The sequence below is a fragment of the Hemicordylus capensis genome, chromosome 1 (assembly GCF_027244095.1).
Source record: "Hemicordylus capensis ecotype Gifberg chromosome 1, rHemCap1.1.pri, whole genome shotgun sequence".
Classification (NCBI taxonomy): Eukaryota; Metazoa; Chordata; class Lepidosauria; order Squamata; family Cordylidae; genus Hemicordylus; species Hemicordylus capensis.
The window spans coordinates 332791566-332818110 of NC_069657.1; the positions used below are offsets into that span (position 1 = coordinate 332791566).

The 26545-nt window shown below is 43.4% G+C and overlaps 1 protein-coding gene across 2 annotated transcripts in view; it reads right to left on the bottom strand.

Moving 5' to 3' along the window:
* Positions 1–26256, bottom strand: part of METTL24 (methyltransferase like 24) — a 114893-nt gene extending 88637 nt beyond the window's left edge. For both annotated transcript variants that reach the window (XM_053301431.1, XM_053301352.1), the window contains exon 1: positions 25565–26256. In XM_053301431.1, coding sequence (XP_053157406.1) covers positions 25565–25873 — 309 coding nt within the window. In that variant the 5' untranslated portion in view covers positions 25874–26256. The remainder of the gene's footprint in view (positions 1–25564) is intronic.
* Positions 26257–26545: the final 289 nt, after the last annotated feature.

Here is a 26545-nt window from a genome sequence, read left to right on the forward strand (position 1 = left end):
GCATTTGCCTCCCCTTCATGGTGGCAACCACATGTCATAGGAGCTGAGAACATAACTGGGCACCATGTAGTAAGAAATACCAAAAGAGAACTCACTATAGTAAGCTTGTGACTTTATTGTAGCAATAAAGACATTCTCCTTTCTGTATCTCTTCCTGCCTGAGTGGTTACTTCGTCCTCAACTTCAGCAGGCTAGCATCACCTCACACCAGCCTCTCCTCCCAGAGGCAATGCAGCTTGCTTGGATACATCCATGCCCTCCTCTCCTTCTTTCTTCTGCCCTTTTCCTTCCAGACTGTTGCTATTTCATTATCTATGGCAAGCCTCGCTTCCAAGGGACTTGGGCTAGGGATGTGAACGGAACCGGGCGGGGGAGGCACAAAAGCGAGCGGCAGGTGCCGCTTTAAGTGCAGGGGAGGGTCAACTTACCCTTCCCATCACTCTTCCCCCACCGGCACTCCTTTTTCAGTAAGTCCATGGGGCGGCAGCATACCTCCCTGCCACCGTTTGCCCTCGTTTACTGGATATACCCGGAAGTGTCGGTTGCGCCGGCGCAGGACACATGTGTTGCACCTGCTGCACACCACACATGTCCCTGTGCCAGCGCACACAGGCACACCTGATACTTCTGGGTATATCTGGGAAACGGGGAAACAAAGACGCAGGGAGGTACGCTGCTGCCCTATGGACTTACTGAAAAAGGAACGCTGGCGGGGAAGAGCAGCAGGAGGCGTAAGTTCACCCTCCCCTGCACTTAAAGCGGCACCCCACCCTTGCCTTTGAACAGGCAGAACAACCCATAAAGGGCCTCCGAACTGGTTCCGTGCACATCCCTAACTTGGGCCTCTCCACTCCTTCTCAGCTTAGTCCTAAGCAGCCGCAGCTGTGCAGACGGCAGCCCCCTTTCTCTTTTCTGGAGAGGTGACCTCTACAATCAATCAAGATCCTCCCCTTCCCTAGCCTCCCATTTACTTGATATAACTCCAGGTGTACGCAGGTTCTTGCTGAGTACAGCTGCATACTGCTTTCTTTCCTCGTCCATTTCTGTATAAACTGAGGGACTATGGTCACACGACGGCTCCCTGACACTTGGGATTTGTCAAGCTCTGTGTTAAGCATATGTTTAAACTTTAGTATACCAATGATACTAGCATCTATAAGCAGAAAATCTTACTCAAGTGCTCCAATCTAGCTCTAGACCTGCGTAAAAATGGTATTTCCATGTGATCAGCTGCAGGAGGACATGGAGGTGCAAATATTCATGACTGAAAGCAAAGCATTGTGGATAAATTGAACAAATTGAAGCTGAATCCAAGCAAGACAGAGGTGCTCATTGTGGGGGCTCAGAATCTGAGGGGTGAGTTAGATCTTCCTGTGCTGGATGGGGTTACACTCCCCCAGAAGGAGCAGGTGCGCAGCTTGGGAGTACTCCTGGACCCAGGCCTCATCCTGGTGTCTCAGGTGGAGGCCATGGCCAGGAGTGCTTTCTATCAGCTTCGGCTGATTCGAGAGCTGCACCCATTCCTTGAAGAGGATGACCTCAAAACAGTGGTGCATCAGCTGGTAACCTCCTGGCTTGACTATTACAATGCACTCTACGTGGGGCTGTCTTTGTACATAGCCCGGAAACTTCAGTTAGTTCCGAATGCGGCAGCCAGATTGGTCTCTGGGGCAATCCGGAGAGACCATACTTTTCCTGTTTTGAAACAGTTACCTGGCTGCCAGTATGTTTCCAGGCAAAATACAAAGTGCTGGTTATTACCTTTATAGCCCTGAACGGATTAGGTCCGAGTTATCTAAGAGAGCCTTCTTCTACATGACCCCCACCACAGAGTGCTGGACTAGGACCGGGGAGACCCGAGTTCAAATCCCCGTTCAGCCATGAAACTAGCTGGGTGACCCTGGGCCAGTTACTTTTCTCTCAGCCTAACCTACTTCACAGTAGGTTGTAAAAGAGAAACTCAAGTATGTAGTACACCACTCTGGGCTCCTTGGAGGAAGAGCGGGATATAAATGTAATAATAATAATAAGGAGGAGGAGGAGGAGGAGGAGGAGGTCCATCTCCAGTTGCCACTGGTTCGTCTGGTGGCAACGCAGAGGCGGGCCTTTCTGTAGCTGCTCCTGGGCTGTGGAATGTGCTCCTGGCAGAAATTTGTAATTTGAGAACATTACTGTCCTTCAGGAGAGCCCTTAAAACCTATCTGTTTGGCCTGACCTTCCAGGGTTTTAAATGATTGACAAACCATTTTAAATTGTTGCCCTGATTTCCAGGGTTTTTAGCTTTTTAATTGGTTTTATTGTGTTTTAATAGTTTTTATTTTAATGGTTAACTTGTTTTAATTGTTTTTATCATGCTGTAAACTGCCCTGAGCCATTTCGGAAGGGCAGTATACAAATCTAATAAATAAATAATAAATGACATTTGCACTCAAATGCTCATCCAGATGTGCATCTGACTTACAAAAGATTCAGAGAAGGAAGCTTGCTTCCTATACAGATTTTCTTCTCTGGTTGAGGGCAAAGGTGTCTTGCTTCATTGTTCTGTTTTTCATGTGAGAGTAACATTTTAACAATTAAAAGCAATTAATTCTGAAGCACAATATTACAAAGCATAACAATGACATATGCATAAATTACTTGCGTCCAAATCTCCAGGAAGCAATGCCATACCTTTTTATTCAGGCAATAATTTAGCAGTAGTAGATTAGTGAAATGGAGGGTCTTTTTAAGACCCTCTCCTTCAATTTTAACAGATTGCACATTCCAATGTTTCATTATGAAATGTTATTATCCACCCTGAGCCTTCAAGAGAGAGAACATTAAACATCCAAATATAAATAACTGACATGATTTATAAACGGTGGTCCATGGAAAACAGTCAACACCAAATATTGGGTAATTATTCATCATGGGATATATAATTGATGTATGTTGAAGGAAGCACATGGCCTGAGGCTGGGGCCTAGACTAGTAAGCTACCTGGAACCATGCATGCTCAAGGCCTTAGCCTCTTCAAGTACCACAGGGATTAGGATGTGCAACACCAGCCCCTGGGAAGGGATGTGCCCAAACCGCAGTTTGAACTGTAGTTCAAGCACTTTTAAGGAAATTAGAAAGGGAACTTTAAGAAAATGGAGGGCAGGTGCTTACCTGCTCTCCGCCACCCATACCAGCTTCCTGCTGGGGTGGCACTTGTCCCAAAAAAGCCCTGCATGCTGTCAGCATGCACATGGTTTTCACACATCTGTTTTCTTAAAGTTCCTCTTCTAATTTCCTTTAAAGTGCTCGAACCACACTTCAAACTGTGGTGAAAGCACATCCCTACCCCTGGGATGGGCAGGCAGCATGAAGCCACTGCATGAGCCAAGCTTGTGTGTGGTCACCTCTCTGAGCTGAACTAGCTTTCTGCTTCCTAGGGGAAAGTGTCATATAGTCTTTTAAGAGAAATTAGAATGCAAAAGCGGGAGGGGAGGCATTTTTTGAACTTGTTCTTTGAAGGACTCTTGAAATTAGACACTCGCAGGAGGAAATCCTCAAGAAAAAGGAGGACCTCCAATATTTACCAGGAGGAACAAGAAGAACAAGACAAGCAAGGCTGTCCTCTCTTCAGGTTGTTAGAGCACTAATCAGAGATCTAACTCCTTAGCAGCAAAAGTAAACATTTTTCTTGTCCTCTTGTTTGCTTTAAAAAAAACAAACCTAGGATCCTGTTTGTTTTCACACAGGGAAGGATGAGCAACGGAGTAGAGAGCAGGGATGTTCACAAATTGTGATTTGAACAGCGATTCACAGCATAGCCTCAGCACCTTTAAAAGGAAGGAGAGCAGATCCATACCTGCTCCTCTGCAGCTCGTTGCGACTTCCTGCTTCAGCAGCGCTACACACACACCATCATCACATGCCAGTGACACTTCACACTGCTGGCCATGCGCAGTGGCCATTTGCGTGGTCAGCAGCTGGGCTGCAAATCACTGTTCGAATCGTGATTCATGCACATCTTTAATGGAGAGCTGAGCAGGGTGGAAGAAACTATGGCTACATCCTAATTTACTGCTGCAGAGCTCTTAAGGAAATACGGCTGGTAGCAACTTGGCAACCCTACTCCTATTTCATGCCCACGTGCCAAAGGATCCTCACCGACTGGACTGCTGTTGACAATCCATGCATTTCTGAGCTCCTATCCTACACTAAATTATTGGAGTCACCACAGCATTCCAGTAAAATCTGATGATCAAACAAGTGAAACCAGCAATCTTTACATCCGTCTTATCCCAAACAAACATTTGCCCATAACAAGTACATCTTTGATTTGGTGGTAATTAACTTTAAACAGGCCATTACCCCAATGAGAAAGCTTAAAGCAGACTACTTACCAAATGAACCAGATGCTTTTAATTATTAATCAGTAAAATCAAGAGCTTTGAGATTTCTCTCTCTAACCCCAAAAGTATGTCTTTCATTCAACTGTCAGATTTTTGGAGCCTTTCAGAACTCTGGAGAGTACTACCACTAATGTCCTCTTATTTCTATCATACCACAAATACACTCCTCTTATTCTTGAGTGCTAGAAAGAATAACCACAGTTTTAAAAGCCTTGAGGCATACCAGGGTGATGGAAAACTATAAATTAGCAATTTGGAAACCTCCCTAGGCTTTTGAAATAAAGACTTTTTTAGTGGATCCAGCTGACACTGAACATCTGGTAACTCTGCATATAGAAATCCAGTTAATCTCAGATTTTAATCATGCACATTTAATAAAACTTCAGGGTAAAGGAGCATTTTTAACCTCTTGCTATTCCACACAAGTCTGAACAGCAGGGTTTTTGGTCTGACAAAAATAACATTAAGAATTTTAATATAATTGTAGAGGTAGGGCTTCAAAAATTAATTAGTTTTTAATGTGTAGATCAATACTGCTTTAGTTGATTTGTCAGTATGCTAGCCAGTTTTAGTTGAGGATGACATTCATTAAATGGGTCTGAGTATTAGATAGTAGAGCTATTTTGCTTCTGGTCTGTAGAGAATTAAAGAAAACATCTTTTTTTAGCTTTTAGTTTTTATAATTCTTAGTTTTTAGCTTTAGGAATTTAATTTGCAATTTTAAAAGCTAATTATGATTGTGGTTTTAGCTTGGACTTGTTTTTGGTCTGACAAAATTAACTTGTTTAATTTGGTTAATTTTATTAGTCTGATTTTATATTTTAACTGTTTTATAAATGCGGTGAGCTGTCACGAGCAGTAATATACTGGAGGGGCAGGGTATAAATATTTAAAATAAATAAATAAGAAATAAACAAACATCAAAGATGCCCTTTTCTTCTAAGAATTAGTCTTCTAAATTTTTGTTTATTAACTTTTAATAAACCCCTACACTCACATTACCTTGACACCCCTAGGTATAGGAATGTGCATTTGCCAAGAGAACAGGTAGCCCCACTGAGTGCTTCCAGGAGGAGGTTTTTCAAATGTTTGGAAATTCAATATGCCCAACACCCACAAGCCATCAAGAACCGTAAAATCCCTGTGTTCAGAACATTGTGGACTGAACTTGAAAATTATGTAGCAGATCTCATCCACTCCAATCCCAACGCATATGTGGTGCTGGGTGGCGATTTCAATGCTAGGATGGGCCCAGATGACCACACCTTATACTCCCAACAAAGGGACTATCCACCCAGCTCTGAGGCAGATGGGCTCCTTCTTATCCATCTCTCTAAGGATCAAAAGTCAAATTATGTGGGTCTCCGCTTGAGCCAAATGGCCACAAGACTTGGCCTTTCCATTCTGAATGGTTCGTTTGAAAAAGACCACCCTACTGAGTTTACTTATCTCGCCAGCACTAGAATGAGCTTGATTGATTATTTCATTACATCAGGGAACCTGCTTCCTCTAGTGGAGGGACTGGAGGTTGTTCCTAAATTTGATAGTGATCATCTTCCTACTTCTAAAACCACTCATCCATCAGTCACACATTGAGAATCATTACAATTCCTCCATATCTTCAGTGGAGGGAACATATTGCCGTGCAAAATGGTCACTACGGCTGGATCAGGCGCTATGAGAGCTACTTGCCTCTGATCTTTTGCAGTCTATCAACTCACCTTTACTTAACAACGATCCTACCTCTATGCCTCTGGAGTCATACAAAGCACTAGTTCGGGAACTACAACAGCTCCTCTCTTGTTGGACCTGTGAGCCACGTGTCCTGCATCAACCGCCTTCCAAGCAGTGGTTTGACAAGGACTGTGAGAATGCCAAAAAAGCCCTCGCCAATAGTCTACAAATCCAGCTCTGGTTTGAGGGCCGCACAGAATCTTCTTCAGCAGAAAAAGCAGTATAAGCTTCTGCTGGCCCGCAAGAAAAAAGAGGCCATGAAAGAGGCCTGGACGGGATTAATCCAGGCCGCTAGATCCAGGGACTCAGCCACGTTTTGGCGTCTCACAAAGTCTTCTCCCAGCTATGGGCCAAATCATCTGGACTGTCACATTCATTCAAGGACCTGGGAGAAACACTTCTATGACTTATACAAAGATCTCGCTGCCACCTGCAGAGATTCCCCTAGTGCCATTGAGGACACTCCAGCATGGGCTCCGGTGTCAACCTCAGAGATTCACAGTCTTGTTGCCCAACTGAAGCTGGGAAAGGCTCCAGGTGAGGACCTCATTCCATCGGAAGCTGTTAAAAACAATCTGGACTTGTGGGCCCCTATCTTGGCATCGCTCTTTTCTTTCATCGACACGAATGGCCAAATCCCCAAGGATTGGGGGGGTAGCAATTATTGTCCCCATCTTTTAAAAGGGCAAGAGGAATGATCCTGCCAATTACAGACCTATCAGTCTACTCAAAACCATTAGTAAACTTTTTGCAAGACATCTTTATGGGCAACTTAGGAATTGGCTGGAGCAGGAAAAGCTCCTTGCCGAGGAACAAGCAGGCTTTAGGGAGGGGCGCTCCACCATCGATCAATGCCTAGTTCTACAGCACCTCATTGGGAAATACTCCTCCTGTAGGGCAACTTCTCTATATGCTGCCTTTATTGATCTCAAGGCAGCATTTGACTCCATCTCACATGTCAAATTATGGGAGAAGCTGGAGGCCTCCATCATTGACCGGCACCTGCTATCTCATTCAAACTCTGCACCAAGACACTTCACTCAAGGTGAGATGTAGTCCACAAGGTCACCTTACAAGTGCTGTTCTAACATAGAAGGGCATCAAGCAAGGATGCATCTTGGCCCCGCTCCTATTCAATTTCTGTATCAACTCAATGGTGGCCCAGCTCAGCAATACTCATTTTCACCCTCCAAAGCTCACAGGGAGACATATAGCCACCCTACTATATGCGGATGATGCAGCCATCCTCTCAAGGACTCCCATTGGCCTCAGAAGAGCATTAATGGCCCTGATGTTGCACTGTAAGGAAGATTGTCTGGAAATCAATTATCAAAAAACTAAAATCATGGCTTTTGCTAGGAGGCCCAAGATCCACTCTTGGAGGATTGAACAAGTGGCTCATTTTAAGTACCTGGGCGTAGTCTTTCATTCTAGTGGCTCTAGAAAAGCCCATGGAGAACATGTGGCCTTAAATGCTCAGAGAAGCTCCTCCACCATCCTTCAATTTATGCATACAAGAAGAGGCCACTACTTTCCCACAGTTCTCATACTGTTTCAAGACAAGTCATTAGCTCAACTACTCTATGGCTCTCAACTGGGTCCTTTTCCCAATATTGTGAACCTGGAACGTGTACAATCCAAGTTCTTGAGGGCAGCGTTCTGTGTACCAAGATGTGTCTCCAATGCCACCCTACGACGAGACAGGCCAGATCAAGATTGAGGCTAGGGTGTGGATGGCCAGTCTCTCCTATTGGCTTAGACTATCCTTTTGCCCAATTGGTCTTGCCCCTTTAACCCTGCATGATGATTATCAATCTAGTTGGGCTCAGGCAACTGAGGAGAAATTAGCTTCCCTCGGCCTCTCCCCACTGTCCCTGCTCAACATGGGCTATGATCAGGCAAAAGCAACTATTAAGCAGCACATTACAGACACTGAGTGCCAAACGGACCTAAATAGTGTCTCAAAATTTTATATCAGTGAGGAGCTTAGATATACTGCCTCTCTTGCAGAGTATCTCACTCATTTGGAGGTCCCAAACCACAGAAGGATGTTCACTTTGGCTAGCTGCCATGGTCTCCCCTCAGCAGTGCTAGAGAGCCATTACAGAAAGATCCCACTTGCAGAGCGATTATGTCCCTGTGGCTCAGAACAGATCAAAACTATTGAGCATGTCCTTCTATACTGCCTGTTTTATAGAGACATTTGTGTTGCCCTTATTCTCCCATTGCTAAGCAAGTTCCCGGGACGTTCGAGACAATTCTACAGCTTTCTGTTGCTTTCTGATTCTAACCCTGCCATTACACATAGTGTTGCCAAGTTCTGTGCGGCTGCAATTGGCATCCGTCGAAGGATGATAGGCTGTGAGCCCCCTTAATCCGATTCTTGATGACTCTGGATTGACCTTGTACTTGCCAACACCTATTGTTTTATTGCATTGTACTGCATTTTATTGCATTTTACTACATTCCATTGTTTTCCTCCCCCACGCTTCTCTTTTTATTGCTTTTTATAATTTTAAATCTGGACTTTTACAATTTTATACTCCCCTTCTTAATTTTTCTGGGCATTTCTAAAATAGAAACTATATCATTATATTATCATTATTTTATCTCTTTTAGCTTTAGTAATTTTAGGTTTTTAGCTTATTTAGTTTTAATGAGTATATTCTATCTATTTTACTTTTAAATCTGCAATCATTCTTAGTTTTAGCCTTTTGATGTTATGTACTAATATGTATTTTAACTTAACTTTTAAATTGCAATCATCCTTAATTTTAGATTTGTCAAGTTATGTATCATCATCTCATCATAACAGCACCACATAACATGTAATTTTTAACCTGTATCAATTTTATGCTGGTCTCTGACCGTAATAAAGGATTGATTGACTGAAATCCCTGTGTTGATCTCAAATGGAATGCCAGAGTCTAGGTGCTCTCTGTTCCACAAGGTGCCTCCTTCCCACATGATCAGCAACTTAGCACTACAGAAGTCAAACAGAAACTAGGAAAGCTTCCATTGGACACAGTGATAACAATGGGCTAGAAGTAAATTATAGTTCATTTACCACCCTTTCACAAAATAGTGAACCAAAAGCAGAGGTCAGTCTCCTCAGAACACTCTGTGTATTTGGATGCTGCTTGTGTCCAGAGAGCTGGCCTGCAATAGATAAAATGGTGAATCCTGCAGAGCAGTCCTAAGCAGGTTTACTTGGGAGTACCTCAATGACCTCAGTAGGACCTACTTTGCTTAAGTATGCATGAACTGCTGTTTCAATCTTTAATGTTCATTTAAATGGCATGTAAAGGTTGGCTAATAAAGTAGGACTGAAAACTACTTTATCTGCTTCTAATGACAACACACCCCTTCATTTAAAAAAAAAAACCATTAGGAGTACTGAATAGCTTTACTACGCCTAAAGCAAAAGAGATTATTCTCACACATGCAAAGATCGCTATGCCGAGCAAATTCCCTAATCTAAAGTAAAACCTTAAGCCTCTAAGCAACATGTGATGATGTGTTGTTTTTTTTATATGCATTTAAGCTGCAGGCAAATACTTTTTCTTCATCAGAATGTTAATTGCTTTTCTTCTAGAAATATTAACTATTGTTAGATGTAGGATTACCCAGATAAAAGATCAATAAATTAAGAATTCTACTGTTACAATACTTTGGCAAATTAAATATAGAGAAACCCAAGAAGTTAAGGATTACCTAGACATGGTCCATAGCACTCTTGATCTATCCACACTGGTACCTCCCCACCACCTCAAACTCTAGTAAAAAGAAAATCACCCCAAAGTATTTTGATCCATGGTATTACATCTTTTTAGTTAGATTAAAATTAAAAATCAGCAGCTCCTTAAATCCTAACTCAAGGTGCACCTACACATATTAGTAGATGGGACTCCCTGGTTTGGCAGATTAGATTAGCCCCAGGTGTCACCAGCTAAATACACTTTTGTTTCAGTAAGCTTTAAATCTATCTGGCATTTAAGTTCTGCTGGTGCATTCTTCCTCATATTTTGCTGTATCTTGCTACTTCTATATTGTATTTTAATCACCTATATCTTCTATATTTTATTGTAATCTCTCTTTTTTAGTGTTTTATGGTTGCTAGCTCCTTTATACATTCCATTTTGGGAATGGAAAAGCAGGACAAACAACCTAATAGAAAATAAAGTATTTTTAAATGTGTAAAAATCCAATACATCAATAAGGAGGACCTGTGTTCAAAACCCTGTTCAATTATTCATTGCTTGGGCACTCTTCTCAGCCTAGCCTACCTCATTAAGCAGTTGAATGTACTACTACAAATATTTCTATACCGCTCCTCAACCAAAGTTCCCAAAGCAATTCGCGCAAGCACACGTGCGCACTCTCTCTCTCTCTATATATATATATATAAAGATGGCACCCTGAATATAGGCTTATTCTATATTCTCCTCACAATACCATGTGGCCCTTGAAAGAAGAATGTGGTAGGAATGCAGTTAAATAAATAAATCTTTAAAATAAACATCATAATCTGAGCATCTGAGATACCATTCCTGGCATCTGATCAGGAAGCATGCTAGCACAAAGACCCTATGGTTTTATTTTGCTTCTTCAGTCCTTTATGAATAGCATGACCTGAAACACATGAATCAGAAGTAGGAATGTGCAATTCAATTCTATCTCGAAATGATTCAGGTCAAATGGAGGGCAATTTGGTGATTCACCCTTGAATCAAATCACCTTCAAGATAGATGGCCCAATTCAGGGTCAAAGAGAACCAACTCCAATTTGACCCTAATTGATTTGGGTGATTCAAGCACCATTTTGAGGCCCATTTTGTTGGGGGAAAGGGCCTCAAAATGGTGCTGTTTTCCCCCAGGGAGAGCTGGTCTACCAATTGGTGTTGTTGGGCAGACCAGCCCTCCACTCCAGACTTAGCACATCAGCCTGCCTCAAAGGATTGGTCTACTGGGTAGACCAGTCTTCCAAGGTAGGCAGACATGCCAAGTCTGGAGCAGAAGGCTGGTCTACCCACCAACACCAATTGGTAGACCAGCTCTCCCAGGAAAAACTGTGCCATTTTGAGGCTTGTTTTACAGCAAAATTGGCCTCAAAATGGTGCTCAAATCACCCAACTTGATTCAGGTGATTTGAGGGTTTTTCACTGAGATGCCCAGCCAAGCCGGCTGTTTTCAGTGACTTAATTCAATGATTCTGTGATTCGGGTTCAAATCAAATTGCAGAATCTGATTCGTGCACACCTCTACTCAGAAGTCTTGCTGAAGCTAAGCAGGTCTGGGTCTAGTCAGTACCTGAATGGGAAACTGCCTAGGAACCCTACATATGCCACCTTGAGCTTCAAAGTGGAAGAAAGGTGGAATATAATAAATAAAAACCACCAGTGAAGCCATGTTAGTACAGCCACCACAGCTCCTGAAGAAGCAATCTGACAAAGATAAAGAGATAATGTGGGGAGAGAGGGAGGGAGGAATAATACCCTGACAAGCTTCAGGTACCTATGCAGAAAGAAAAATGATCCAGAGTTAGCCTAGATATAGATCACTGAATTTCATTTACATCAAGGATGCATGATAATGTAGCATTCAAGTGATTTTGCTGCAAAGTACAGTAAATGAAGCTGGAAACATTTACTTTCATTAAATGTTTCATTAAATTCATTTGTTCAACTGTCTCCTCTCTAAATACAGCTGAATATTGCCACAGTGGCAGATTCAGAATTACAGCTTCAGTACCTCGGGTATTCAAGACCTTCGGCACATTTGTATACAAGATTCTATTACTCTCAAATTCTCTAGCTCATTAAAGAGGTCAGCATGACACTTTTACCTTATTCTCTCCAAAGAACCTGACAAGCATAAATAACCTCAAACTGCATCAATAAGTTACACATTTCCTAAAAGGCATGTGGATATATGGTCTAGAAATAATCAACCAAGCCAACTTGTTACTTTCTAAGAAATCTATCTACCTACATTTACCATCTGCTTTATGTTTCAGCCCACTGAGAAAATTACAGCTCATGTATAAGTGAATAGGTCTTTTTATATATTTAACAATCATAATACTATTCAGTATTTATATAGCACTGTCCCCAAGCATTCAAGTAGTTCATAAACTTTAATCCAATCATCCTTACAACAATCCTGTCAAACAGGCTACTGTTATCATCCAGGCGTGTACATGGACCATTTGCCATAGTTCAGTCTGAATTCGGACTGAACTGTGGGTCCATGAACTGGCTTGGTCAAACCCATTGGCTGATCAGGTCAATGATCCAGCTCAAACCAGTTTGAAGCAGTTCACAATTGAAACGGCCCCGTTTGCAGTGGACCACTTTGCAATCAAACCCATTCAGTACATCCCTATTATCATCTCTTATTACTGGTTGCTAGCTGAAGCCAAGAAACAATGGCTTGTTGACAGATATGTAGAGTTTACCAGTTCATGGTGACAGTCAAACCAGGGACTTCCAACTCTCAGCTCAAGCTCTTAATCACTAGAACAGTGATTATCCTCCAGTGAAATTAACAGCAGCTTTGGGTGGAGCAATTCAGAAGTGGGGAAATGTTGAAGGAGAAAAGACTTGAACACCAACAGTGCCCAACACCTTGCCCCAGGGCTCTTTGAAAGTTAGAAAAGGCCTTTCCTAGTTTCACTTTCACAATCAATCCCCTACAGCAGAACTGCACAACTTCAGCACTCCAGCTGTTGTTGGACTACACGCCCACTGTCCCCATCCCCAGTGGCTAGCAGTCAAGGATGGTGGAAGTTGTAGTCCAACAACAGTTGGAGGGCCAAAGTTGTAGCCAAATCAACCCTTTAGGGAACAGCGACCATAGTGTGATCAAATTCAGCACACATGCAGGGAGAGACACTTTGAGTTTCAAAAGAGGAAACTTCTCCTAAATGAGGAGTATGGTGAAAAGAAAGCTGAAAGGGAAAATCAGGAGAGTCACTTCACTCCAGAATGCATGGAGTTACAATACTAGAAGCCCAGTTAGATTGTATACCCAAAAGGAGGAAAGGTACCACTAAGTCCAGAAGCATGCCAGCATGGATAACAGGTAATGTTAAGGAAGCTATAAAAGGGAAGAAGACTTCCTTCAGAAATTGGAAGGTCTGCCCAAATGAGGAGAACAGAAAAGGACACAAACTCTGGCAAAAGAAATGCAAGGTGACAATAAAGGAGGCAAAAAGAGTATGAGGAACATTTAGCTAAAAGCATGAAGGGGAATAACAAAAACTTATTTAAATACATCAGAAGCAGGAAACCTGCCAGGGAGACAGTTGGACCATTAGACAATGAGAGAGTGAAAGGGATTATTAAGGAGGATACGGAGGTTGCAGAGAAGCTAAATGAGTTCTTTGCATCCATTTTCATGGCAGAGAATACTGAGCATATACCAGTTTCTGAACCAGGCTTTTTGGGGATGGAGGCTAAAGAACTGAGTCAGATAGGCGTGACAAGAGATGATGTTCTAAACTGTCTGGAAAAACTGAAAACTAGCAAATTGCCAGGGCCAGATGGCATCCATCCAAGAGTCCTCAAAGAACTCAAATATGAAATTGCCGACCTCCTTGCTAAAATATATTACTTACCCCTGCAATCAGGCTCTGTACCGGAGGACTGGAAAGTAGCCAATGTAACACCGATTTTCAAAAAGGGATCCAGGGGCAATCTGGGAAATTATCGGCCAGTTAGCTTAACGTCCATTCCAGGCATGGAAAGCATCCTCAAGGATAAAATTGTGAGGCACACAGAAGAACAGGCCTTGCTGGGAGAGAACCAGCATGGCTTCTGCAAAGGTAAATCTTGCCTCACGAACCTTTTGGAGTTCTATGAGAGTGTCAACAAGTGTGTGGATCAAGGTGATCAAGTTGACATAGTCTACCTGGACTTCCAAAAAGCTTTTGACAAAGTTCCTCATCAAAGACTCCTGAGAAAACATAGCAGTCATGGGATAAGAGGACAAGTACATGTGTGGATTGCTAACTGGTTGAAGGACAGGAAATAGAGGGTAATAAATGGAGAGTTTTCACAATGGAGGGAGGTAAGAAGGGGGTCCCCCAGGGATCTGTACTGGGACCGGTGCTTTTTAATTTATTCATAAATGATCTAGAAGCAGGGGTAAGCAGCGAGGTGGCCAAATTTGCAGATACCAAACTCTTTTGGGTAGTGAAATCCAAAACAGATTGTGAGGAGCTCCAAAAGGATCTCGCCAAACTGGGTGAGTAGGCGACAAAATGGCAAATGTGGTTCAATGCTGGCAAGTGTAAAGTGATGCACATTGGGACGAAAAACCCAACTTCAAGTATACACTGATGGGATCTGAGCTGTCGGTGACTGACCAGGAGAGGGATCTTGGAGTCGTGGTGGACAGCTCATTGAAAGTGTCAACTCAATGTGCAGCATCTGTGAAAAAGGCCAATTCCATGCTAGGGATCATTAGGAAGGGGATTGAAAATAAAACTGCTAATATTATAATGTCCTTATACAAATCTATGGTGCGGCCACACCAGGCGTACTGTGTACAATTCTGGTCACCACATCTAAATGAGGACATTGTAGAACTGGGAAAGGTGAAGAAGGGGGCCACCAAGATGATCAGGGGCCTAAAGCATCTTTCTTATAAGGCAAGGCTACAACACCTGGGGCTATTTAGTTTAGAAAAAAGACGACTGCAGGGACACATGATAGAGGTCTATAAAATCATGCATGATGTGGAGAAAGTGGATAGAGAGAAATTCTTCTCCCTGTCACATAACACTAGAACCAGGGGTCATCCCATGAAATTGATTGCTGGGAAATCTAGGACCAACAAACTGCGGTATTTTTTCACACAACGCATAATCTACATGAGAGTAAGGAAACAGAAGTCATAACACTTTTTAAGAAAAGATACCTGTTCAGGCGTTCTAAAAAGCAGGTGCGCTGTACTCATCTACAGTACTCCAAGAGTGTACACTTAAGTCCTGCCCCAATGATCAGATGACCCACCCCACAATGTCCACAAGCAACGTGTATGTCCCTGCATTTTATAACACCTGGACAATGTTGCAGCCATATATCCTTACCTAATTAGATTTTTAAAGAAGTGCCTACTTTCCTGGATTCGGGCTCCTTAAGTAGGCCCCAGATTGGCAGGTTCAGCCCTTAAGAACACAATTACTTGCAAGGAGGGCACCAAACCTGTCTACTAGATTCTCCTTAGGGGGCAAAAGGAGCACTGGGACATATGGTGGAAGCTTAGGACCAGATAGCTTTGAGTGTGTGGCAGAGGAATTTTTGACAACTAGCTTCCTTCACTTAGGGCCATGATATGGGAGAGCAGTGATTAGGGTCTCTCCTTTTTGTTTTACTAATGAGTAGCCCCACACAGCTAATTTGAAGATCAGAGAAGTGGTCCTCTGCAGGAAGGTGTTTAACCCTTTCCTCAGTCTAAATTCTAACCCATGAAGCAGCTATTATCTCTGCAGGGGGGAAACAGGTACAGATACTTTCCTTCCCCCCTCCCAGCCACTTTGCTTCTAACAGCAGTTGGGGTGTGTGGGGGACAGGTGGAAATTTAGTTATTTTATTTATTTATTTGATTTCTATACTGCCCTTCCAAAAATGGCTCAGGGCGGTTTACACAGAGAAATAAATAAATAAGATGGTTCCCTGTCCCCAAAGGGCTCACAATCCAAAAAGAAACATAAGACAGACACCAGCAACAGTCACTGGAGGTACTTTGCTGGAGGTGGATTGGGCCAGTTACTCTCCCCCTGCTATATAAAAGAGAATTGCCACGTTAAAAGGTGCCTCTTTACCAAGTTAGCAGGGGTTTTCCATTCTCATCCTGCCTTTCCCCCAAAGAGCTCAGGGCAGCATATACAATTCTCCCTGCCCCCATTTTATCCTCACATCAACCCTGTGAGGTGGGTATGGCTGAGAAACAGTGACTGGTCCAAGGGGTACATGTACACACACACACACACACACACACACACACACACACACCTACCTTTTTAGGTCTCTTGGTCACACTGACCTTCCAGAGAATACATACCCCCAAGGCTCCACAGTGGTTTTCTAATGTTGACCATCTTTACAAAGGAGAGCAATAATAGGGAGCCAGTCCCAACAGGTAGTGCTGTTTAGCTGGTCCAAGCTGAATGCTACCAGGAAAGAGGGAATAAGGTTGTGCCCTGTCAGTCTGCATAGCAACCAGGCAAGAATAACTTCACACAAGAGCTGGGGTGGGCCTGAAGAATCACCCCAGCAGATGTGAAGGGGGAAAGGAAGAGCTGGAGAAGGGGTGAAAGGAACTCTGATGTTGTGGGGAGAGAGGAAGCAGAACATTTTTATCCCTTACACACAAACCCATAGCTCATCAAATTGAATGAGATTTTGCTGGGCGATTATAATTAAAACATGTCAAGCTATAATGATTTTCTGAAAGATAGCATTCCCCAGCTGCTTCAAAAATTTATGAAGCAAGACTAATTTTTCTCCAAGTTGAGGTAAGTATGGAAGGATCAAGGCTGTGTTGTTTGATCATTAACCTAGTAGGTCTGGGAGAGGCATCACTGTCAGTAACCATTATATAAACAGTAATTTCTGGTCTGTTAACTGCAAATGAAAATGCTTTAAAATATAATTAAAAGATCAGTGCTTTTTTCCTCGCACCGTAACTCTGAAAATGATTCCAGGGCATCTGTGTTTTTCCTTTTTTTTCTCCTTTTTCTTTAGGACCCAGATGTTTTGCTATTGCACCAGGTTGGGCTGATGCTCCTGGGATCTTATTGTTTGCTGTGGAAAACAACTATCAATAAAAGGGCATCCCCTTATAGTAAATATAATCATCTTCTCTCAGTCTGCTCTTTTAGTCTGACAATATTTGAACAAGAACTCCAGAGGCATAGCTAGAGGAGAGGGGGCTGTGTTCATCCCTCTCTCTGGAGGACCCCTCAGAGTGAGTGAGATAATGAAGAAAATGGTGGAGCTGGAGGGTGGAGCTGGAGGGCTCTCAGGAGCTGGGGGCCCATGTTCTTTGAACCCTTTCACTCAATTATAGCTACGCGCCTGAAGAACTCCCTGAGGTTTCCCACAGTTATCTCATGCAGATGCCACTGGCCTGAAGTCACAGCACCTAGTGCTGTAATTCTGCTAGGGTTCTCAGGCTAAATGGATTTTGATCACAGCACAAGGAGAACATGTGAATTCTACATCAATCCATATGTGCTAAAAGATGAGCTGCCGTCAGGATGTTCTCCTCCTGCACTGACTCTCTCAAAAATTTTCACTGGAGTGGAATTCCAACAGCTGCCATTACCCAGAAATTCTACTGCCCTTCAAGGCCCCAATCCAGAGACAGTGGCATGCAAGGAAGCAACATGCACAGCTAGTAATACAGGGATAACATCTGCATTGACTGATTAAGTGCCGTCAAGTCGGTGTCGACTCTTAGCGACCACTTACAGTGACCTAAATCCAAACTAGGAGTTGCATGCAGGGAATGCTTCTGCACAGGCAGAGAGGGGAGGGGAGATTTCCAATGATCCCCTTTCCCTCTGTGACTGTCTGTACCTCTCAAAAATAGGCCCTGAGGACTGGAGAACCCTGAGCAACATTTCCAGAAGGCACAAGTGGCTGAAGAGGGGTCGCCAAAAATTGTCCCTCCCCTTCATGCATGTGCAGAAGTATTCCCCATGCAGAACTCTTAGTCTGGGCACAGCAAGTGGACCCAAGTGCTAAAGTCTCCTTCCAGACCCAGACTTCTTCTGCTAAATTAGGGTGCAAATACCTAGGGCAGCAACCACTCCAACATTACTCTCATGCAGAAAGAAAATCAACACGTCATAAAGAGACTTGCTGCATGTCCATTTCCTATCTGCTCAGCTTCTAGTTTACAGATAGAGCAGGCCTTCACAACATAAGGCCCAGGGGCCAGATTCAGCCTGCAGGGACTGTTTGACTGGCCCTCAGGTATCCTGCAGCAACACAGGGCCTGGGAACTGCCTTATAGCACCATCCTATGCATGTTTTCTCAGAAATATGCTCCATGGTATGCCCAGTGAGGCTTATTCCTATATAAGCATGCCTAGGATTGCAGCCTGAAAACAACGGCAATTTAGGGAGAGGAGAGGACTTGGCATTTGTTTGGGGCTGGCATACACTGATGAGCAGGGACAGGGCCTATTTTCTGGCCACTATCCTTGTTTAAAACTATGAGCAGACTGACAAGGGGAATAGATCCACGAGTAACTAATAATATTTTAAATTTGAATGTAATATGCTAAAAATTGTCCTTGGCCCCTGCACGTCAAGTTGTGAATGGTTCCGGCCTACTAGGGCATTTGAGTTGTGCAGCCCTGAGATAGAGGATTCCTTTATGAACTCTACAGGTACACTCCTAAGAAAGCAAGGTGAACTTAAGCTCCATGGATTTTGCAGTTGTAATTATTTTAAAATGTGTAAGTCACTCTTATTTTTGTAAACTTCTATCCTGCTTTTTTTTAATGAATCAAATAATTTTAAAACATTAAAAGGCTTAACTTTCACCAGTTCATGTGTCACATCTCACTGAATTCAGGATGCCTTCCATGCCTTTCCTCCCCAGCAACTAGATGTGCTACCCTTATATGTTCATAAAAGGGATCCACATCTTTGGCTATTAATCAGGATGGTGTACGTTGCCATGTGTACAAGTTCCTCAAGCCAGTGTGTGTTTGTGGGATCTGCTCTTTATGCGGCACAGTGCCTTGCATAAGAAAGTCCCATCATGCTCATTCCCAAATAAGTGTGCAACCCACAGGACTGCAACCCATCTGGGTTTTGTTTGCACAAATCAGAGACTGAAGTAGGTTAAAACAGCAAAATGAGAACTAGTATAATTAGGCACTCTTGACTCACATCTGAGATTTCGTAAACATAGCAAAGCTGTTATTTCAGCTACAAAGAGATGGATGGAGTTCAGACTTCATTGCCAGCACACAGCAGACTGAAAGCAATCTAAGAAAATAAGTGAAGATGCATGTATACAACTCCTGAGATTCTTGCCTGTATAAACAAGAACTGTTGATTCAGGAAAAGTGCATTGAATCAAATCACTTCTGAAACAATGTCTTGTATCTCTGATCGTGTAAATAAGCCCTTGGAATGAATGCTAATGGTCATAATTGGCTGTATTTTTCCTTTCAGGCATCCGGTCCAGGCACCAAATCAAACATAGTTTCTTGGATCCATCTGCTCCAGAGTAGCATGCCATTTCCTAGTTTCTAAGATACAATATCATTATTGTTATAATGTCATAATAATATTATGATTAAATGTCCTTAAGGATTTAGTGTCTGTGTTTTGGGTTGGGTTGGGTTTTAAAAGTTTACAGTTCCCCTTAGCAAAACATGTTTTTTCCAAAAAGAGAACCTAATATTTCAATTTTTCTAAACATATGAAATACTTCTAACATAGAAATGCAAGAAAAGAAGTTATGCATCTATGTACATATGAATACATGCACATATGTATATTATAGTCAGCTCCCAACTTTATGTTCCCATACAGGAAGTTGTTGCACTCAGAGTATTTCAATGAACAGAAAGCAGAGACCGATTTCAGTGAGAACTTCCTGGAGGTGATTTCAAGACTTCACCTCTGCCAACCCAGGAGATTGCTTTGGAATGGGAAGTGATAGAGGCAATGTATTGAAGCAGGAGAAGGGGGGACAGAGAGAAGTTAAGGAAGACTTTGAAGACAGTCCCACCTATTGTCAGTTCACAACTCCCCCTCTTTTTGGCAATGCACAACATGGGCAAGCAGTGGCTGCACAATTCCAGACATTCTTGGTTCACATTGGCTCTCTAAAATCATATCAAACTCTTTTCTGATCTGGGTTTGACACTGAAACAACTTTGGTCATCTTGTGCCAGCAGAGAAGAGAGAATGGAATTCTGCTAATTCTCTTAGATTTATCAGCAGCTTTTGATTCAATCTATGAAAGTATCCTTCTGGATTCTCTGCCTAGAGTCTTTTCAAATAGCAGGCTTTACCATGAAGCTTTACTGCAAGTTCATGGCATAACAGTTACTCAAACACAAAAAGAGGATTCTTTTACCCCAGACATAAATCGGGCTAGGTTCCAATACGGAGGAGAAAATTCAAATAGTGTTGTAAAGGGCTCTCTGAAATATTGCACAGACTTCAGAGTAAATCTGGCCGATATGTGAACGCACACCCACCCTCCCAAAGTAAAGTCACGGTAAAGACGCCATCTGAAAGGCTCCTGGGATGGTGACTGGAAGCAACACACTTTGATCAGCTAAGTAGGAAGAGAACCACAAGTTTCAGAAAGGGGTGCTGAGGAACTATTACTCTATTCCTTGTCAATGATGCTATGGAGTATTCTGCAGGGTTCTAGAGCATAAGAACATAAGAACAGCCCTGCTGGATCAGGCCCTGACTTTCTTTTTCAGCTTCCTTTTTACCAGTCCCCTCATTTTTTAGAAGTTTCCTCTTCCGAAGTCCACTGCATCTGTGTTAGACTTCTTTAGCAATGTTCCACTCATATATAAGCTGAATTGGATCACACTATGACCACTGTTCCCCAATGGTTCTACAATTCTGACATCTCGCACCAGGTCCTGGTCACCACTCAGGATTAAGTCCGAGGTCTGTTCTAAGGCACAGACATTTAGCATATCTAGAAATTTGGCCTGTCAATCCCCCCAAATGAATTTGCCCAGTCTATGTGAGGGTAATTGAAATCACCCATTATTACAACTCTGACTCTCTTTGATGCCTCTCTGATTTGCTTCTCCAACTCCAGATCATTCGCAGTATTTTGATCCGGAGGGCATTAGCATGTCCCTAGTAACACATTTCCTTTCAGTCCTCGTATTGTGTCACCCATAATGATGCTGTGGAGGACTCTGGTCCGCCTAAGTTTTCTAGCTTGTTGGATTCTATTCCTTTTTTTAATACACAGTGCTGCTCCACCCCCAATCTGCCCCTCCCTGTCCTTTCTATAGAGTTTGTATGCAGGAATAACAGTGTCCCACTGGTTCTCACCATTCCACTAAGTTTCCATTATGCCCACTCTATGTTTTCCTTAGCAGCCAAGCACTCCAGCTCTCCTATCTTGGCTCCTGACACCTCCACAAGTCTCTTACCTGGCATTGGTATATGCTATCTCCCTTACTGTCACTTGACCTTTTTGACCAGCTATCATGTGTTTCTGTATGCACTACTCCTGGTTCTACTCTGGTCTATCTGAAAAGTCCCCTCACACCTTAGGGGATTTTGTTTGCCGAACCAAATACCACCCAGTTCCTGTTGGCAATCTCCCAGATGTCATTTTAAAAGCTGCTCTGCTACCTTTTTTTATTTTAAGCACTAGCAGTCTGGTTCCATCTTGGTTCAAGTGGAGCCCATCCCTTTTGTACAGGCTTTGCTTGCCCCAAAATGTATCCCAGTGCCTAAGAAATCTAAACCCTTCCTCCCAGCATCACTGTCTCATCCACCCATTGAGACCCCTCAGCTCCACCTGTCTCACTGGCCCTGCGCATGGAACAGGTAGAGAACGCTGCCCTGTGGGTCCTGGATTTCAATATGCTACCTAGCAGCCTAAATTTGGCTTCCAGGACCTCCCAACTGCCTTTCCCAACATCACTGGTGCCAACATGCACTATGACAGCTGACTCCTCCCCAGCACTAAATAACAGTCTATACAGACACTGTGTGACATTTGCAACCTTCGCACCAGGCAGGCAAGTCACCATGCAGTCTACATATGGGTCAAAACCCATTTCTATATGCCCCTAACAATCGAATCGCCCACTACTAGGCGGCCCCCAATCCCTGGAGGAGTATCCTCTGTGCAAGAGGATATGGGCACATCACCCAAGGAAGGGATCCCTAAATAAATAAAACTCAAAGTACTGAATTGGAAGAACGGATTGAAGCAATGGAGATGGAAGGTCTAATGCCGCCCCCCCCCCGCCTTATCCCACTGCTGAAAATGTTCAGGCCTTTAACTATTCAGAAAAAAATGTGTTACACAGCCTCTGTATCTTCACTTCTAGTATAGTGACCATTTTAAAAATGTCCCTTCAAGGTTCAGTACTCAGTATAAACACTTAGACTTCTTTATTCTCTGAACTGCCATTTAGAGGAAAGGTAATATTGTAGGCTTCCAACATTCAAGAGGGATAAAAATATATACATACATGTGAAGTTAAAGACTGATTTTTGCTTAGGATCATGGGCTATCTTCTCACTGTGATATTTTTTAGTAATTCATGAAAATTCTACTCTAGCTATTTTAACAGAATATAAAGATGGCTTTAGACTTTCATTTTGCAAACCATAACACATTGTTTTCTCCACTGGTGGTTCTTTGGATGGCTGTAATATACTCTGAATGCCAAGTTAAAGAATATGGAGGGTTCCCCTCCCCCAACACGTATGGAAACATTTGGCTTCTGGTAAATCCTATGAAAAGTTATATTGGTTCCCTCTAAGGCATATGCATATGCACGCGCGCACACGTTTTTAAAATGTCTGCTCAATTTATTTTAGATCCTGCTCAGGTTGAATCAGGAAGGCACCATTCTGAATGCACATGCACACACACTGCCTTGATACTGCCACCCAGAACAAAACTTATTCTGTGCACAGATGAAATAATTAGAGAGAACACAGTATGGTGATGCTGGCATTCACCAGATCTACCACATGATTGGTCTGTAAAGAACAACCTTTCCTTCTAATAAAATAAAATAAAAACAAGTGTTTTCCATAAATTCAACTTAAATCCAGAGAAATATGCTTACAGTTGTAAACCTGCATATAAGCAGCCTGAAGACTGTTTGGGAGTCATTTTATGCTCAGATTTGTTGTTTTAACTCAGATCAAAGAGAGATTGAACCCCATGATCAATAACAAAAAAAGTATATGATCAATGTATACAAGACTCCCACCATCAGGAGGCCTTGAAAGGAAATAATAAAATGTATGTTGAACCATCCATAATGTATAAGGCGATGGGGAGAAGTGCAACATCTTATGGATAGCCCCTGTGTGGCTCTTTCCCTACCAATAACCAAAAATGGAAAACCCAATCAGATCTACCCAATCAGGTTGGCCAGTGTTCATGAAAGAATACTGACCATTCCCCTTCTAAGTAAATTATCCCATCCAACAACTTACATATCTTAAACCCTGCAGTATATTCAAGACTATTCTACAACTTTTATTACAAACATTTGTGAATGTTTGATCATTTCAACCTAAATTGGCCTGTAATATGTTTTAACTGGTGGAAGGGGAGGCTATATCCTACACTTACAGTTCAGTGCTACACATTTTTATTCAGACATAAATCCCACTAAGTTCAATGGGACTTATTCCCATGTAGAGTTGTCATGTCCCCTGAAATTCCAGGTTTCACTCAGATTTTAAGCATCTCATCCAGCTTGCTTAGCCCACCCAGATTCTCCCAGATTTCAGCTTTTTTAAAAAAATTAAGCTCTAGCCCTTGTAGACGCAGAGTTATGGAGCAAAACGTGCAGTCACTATTCTGCTCAGAAATTATTTTCCAGCCAATTTACATAATATGCAGATTAAGCACCCAGACTTGGAAAGCCAGAATATGGCAATCCTACATCCCATGTAAACGTGCTTAGGGTAGCAGTCTTGAAGGCTTAGGCTCTGCATTCCTTTTGTTGACTCAAACTTTGCCACAGTACTTGAAAACTTTGTTTCTACTCTCATAATCTAATAAAAGTACAAGAAAATGCTATAGTGCTTCCTCTGGGTGTAGTTTTCAAACTACAGTGGTATGTTCATTTAAAACAAAACAAAATCTGGTTCACTGGCATGCACATAGAAGTGAGTAATGAAAAGCAGAACACCCACAAAGCAAATTTCATAAATTGTTCATAAAACATTTGACCTGCATTGACACATGCTACTACTACTATGCACATTTCCCCCAAAAAATACTTTATCAGGATAAAAAGCAGGGGGGGGAATTAGAAAACCGGCCATCTGAACTGAAAGTGAGCACATAAACCTTTCATCTTTGAACCATAACTGGGAATGTCCTCTCACATTTACAAAAGGTCAGTTACCCTTGCCAGATATTGTTTCTGATTGGTTCTGTTTAGACAGGACTAAACAGAATTTAGTCTTCAGACAGGACTAAACAGAATTCAGATCTGAAAACAGTATTTCCCTAAAATGCATTACTGTTTGGGTTTGGTTCACAGTTGAAATATTTGCAGCCTGATTCTTAATCATGTTTCCTCAGAACTAAATCCCAACGATTTCCACTGGATTCACTTCCAAGTAAATTTGTTTAGGAATGAAGCCTCAAAGGCTGGTATTCATTTAATCACATCTGAACTCTGTCATTATCATCACACAGATCTTGTATTATTTCAACTCAGTTACTGTCTCAGCCTAGGACAGCATTCGGTCCCTCAGCCAGAAGGTAAATTCGCTTGTGGGAGTCTTAAAGTTTCAAAACTAACTGAATGCTTGAGGCACAGGTCAATGTACAGATGACTAAACATTCCCAAATCAACCTCACCCTTCTTTTATAAGCATTCTCACCACCAAATGCAGGATGGAGCATGCTAGACTAAGATTAAATCTATTTATTTATTCGATTCATTCAATTTGCAATATATCAATTTGAAAAGGCTCCTTATGGTCCTGTGGATATTCCATATTTCCACTATACTACCACAGTGTTTCTGTGTCTCAGTCCTGACAGCTCCAACCTTTAGGAAATTTGGTCTGGAAACCCTGTTACAAATATTAGTACATACCGGTAGGTGACTGGCTATGAATTTGTGAAAAGGCGGCTATTTTCCTCTTGTCGAGAGAAAACCTCTTACATGGGGAAAGCCAGAGGCCATTTCAGAATCTTAATAGCAATAGCAATAGCACTTACATTTATATACCGCTCTATAGCTGGAAGCTCTCTAAGCGGTTTACAATGATTTAGCATATTGCCCCCAACATTCTGGGTACTCATTTTACCGACCTCGGAAGGATGGAAGGCTGAGTCAACCTTGAGCCCCTGGTCAGGATCGAACTTGTAACCTTCTGGTTACAGGGCGGCAGTTTTTACCACTGCGCCACCAGGGGCTAGTATTCCTCCCCCCCCCCCCCCACAGCGTTTTCTTTCTTTTTTATTTGGCTACTCGCAGCAGAACAGGCAACACAACCAAGACTGCCCCGTAGCTTTGAAAGACAGGGATAGTTTGAGCTCCTGCACACTGGCAAGTTTGGGGCTCGAGACTAGAGCTGTACACCTGCTCAAAGGCGTGGCCTCCGGGCTGAACTGAACTGGGCCTCCGTTCAGAAGAAGCAGCCCTGAGAAAACAAGCAACCGACTTTTCAGCAGTCTAATCACACGCACCCTGCCACCGCACTTCTTTACCTTCCTGCGCCGAGGCGCCCCCTGCAGGCAGCAGGTGGGTTCTGCGGCACCCCTTCGGCGCCCGCTTCTTATGTAGGTGACTTGCCTCCTGCTGGACACTTCGTTTACCTTCCCGGCTCTGCGGCTGCTGGGCGGGAGCTGGGGTTTGTGTTCTGCCACGGCGGCGGCGTCCCAGGAGCGCCTGAGCCCCAGTTGCAGGCAGAGGAGAAGGGTGACCGAGAGCAGGCAGAGGCGGAAGGCGAAGCCCGTCCCCAGCCGCCTCTCCTTCGCCGCGCAGCAGCACGACGGGCAGGAGGCGGTGGGACTCATGCTGCCGGCGGGGGCAAGGGCAGCCGCGGGGCGGCTCGTGGCTCCTCCGACTTGCTGCTGCTGCTGCCGCCTCCACCAGCGCTGCCAAGCACGTGTCCCGCTGAAGGACACATACCGGGGCTGGCGCTCAGGGAGGCCCCGGAGGACTCGAGCCTGCTGCGCTCGCTGGAAAAGTTTTGAAAACTCGCTGGCGGGAGTTCCGCCCCCCTCCCGCTCCAGCCGCGAAGCCAAGGAAACCTCAAAGCCGCCACCAGGCGGGGGACGCCAACCTCGCACGAGCCCTCGCTGCTCTCCGCGTGGGTTTGTTGCTTGCTTTCAAGGGGACGGGACGTGGTCACGTCTTTCAGCTCGCATTCCCGTTGAAGAAGTAGGAGGACGGCTAGGCTTGTTGTTTTCCCCTGGAAAGGCGTCTGCGCCTTTAAGAGCTGCGTGTCGCAGGCAAAAACCCACAAGCCACGCTTTCAGAAGTGGAGGGGTGGTTGTGGAAAACTTCGCCTTTGGAGGGAAGCTGGCTGCTGAGCGTCTGAATGGCAGAACACACGGAAAACTACCAGCACTCGTCCGCGACCGAACATTTGCTTCGCGCTGTGAGCTCGCGGCAGCCGCGTAGAGGTTGATGTGGTTTAGGTTATTCGCGATTATGCTAGTTGTGGCTTCTAGAACAGCGTTTAA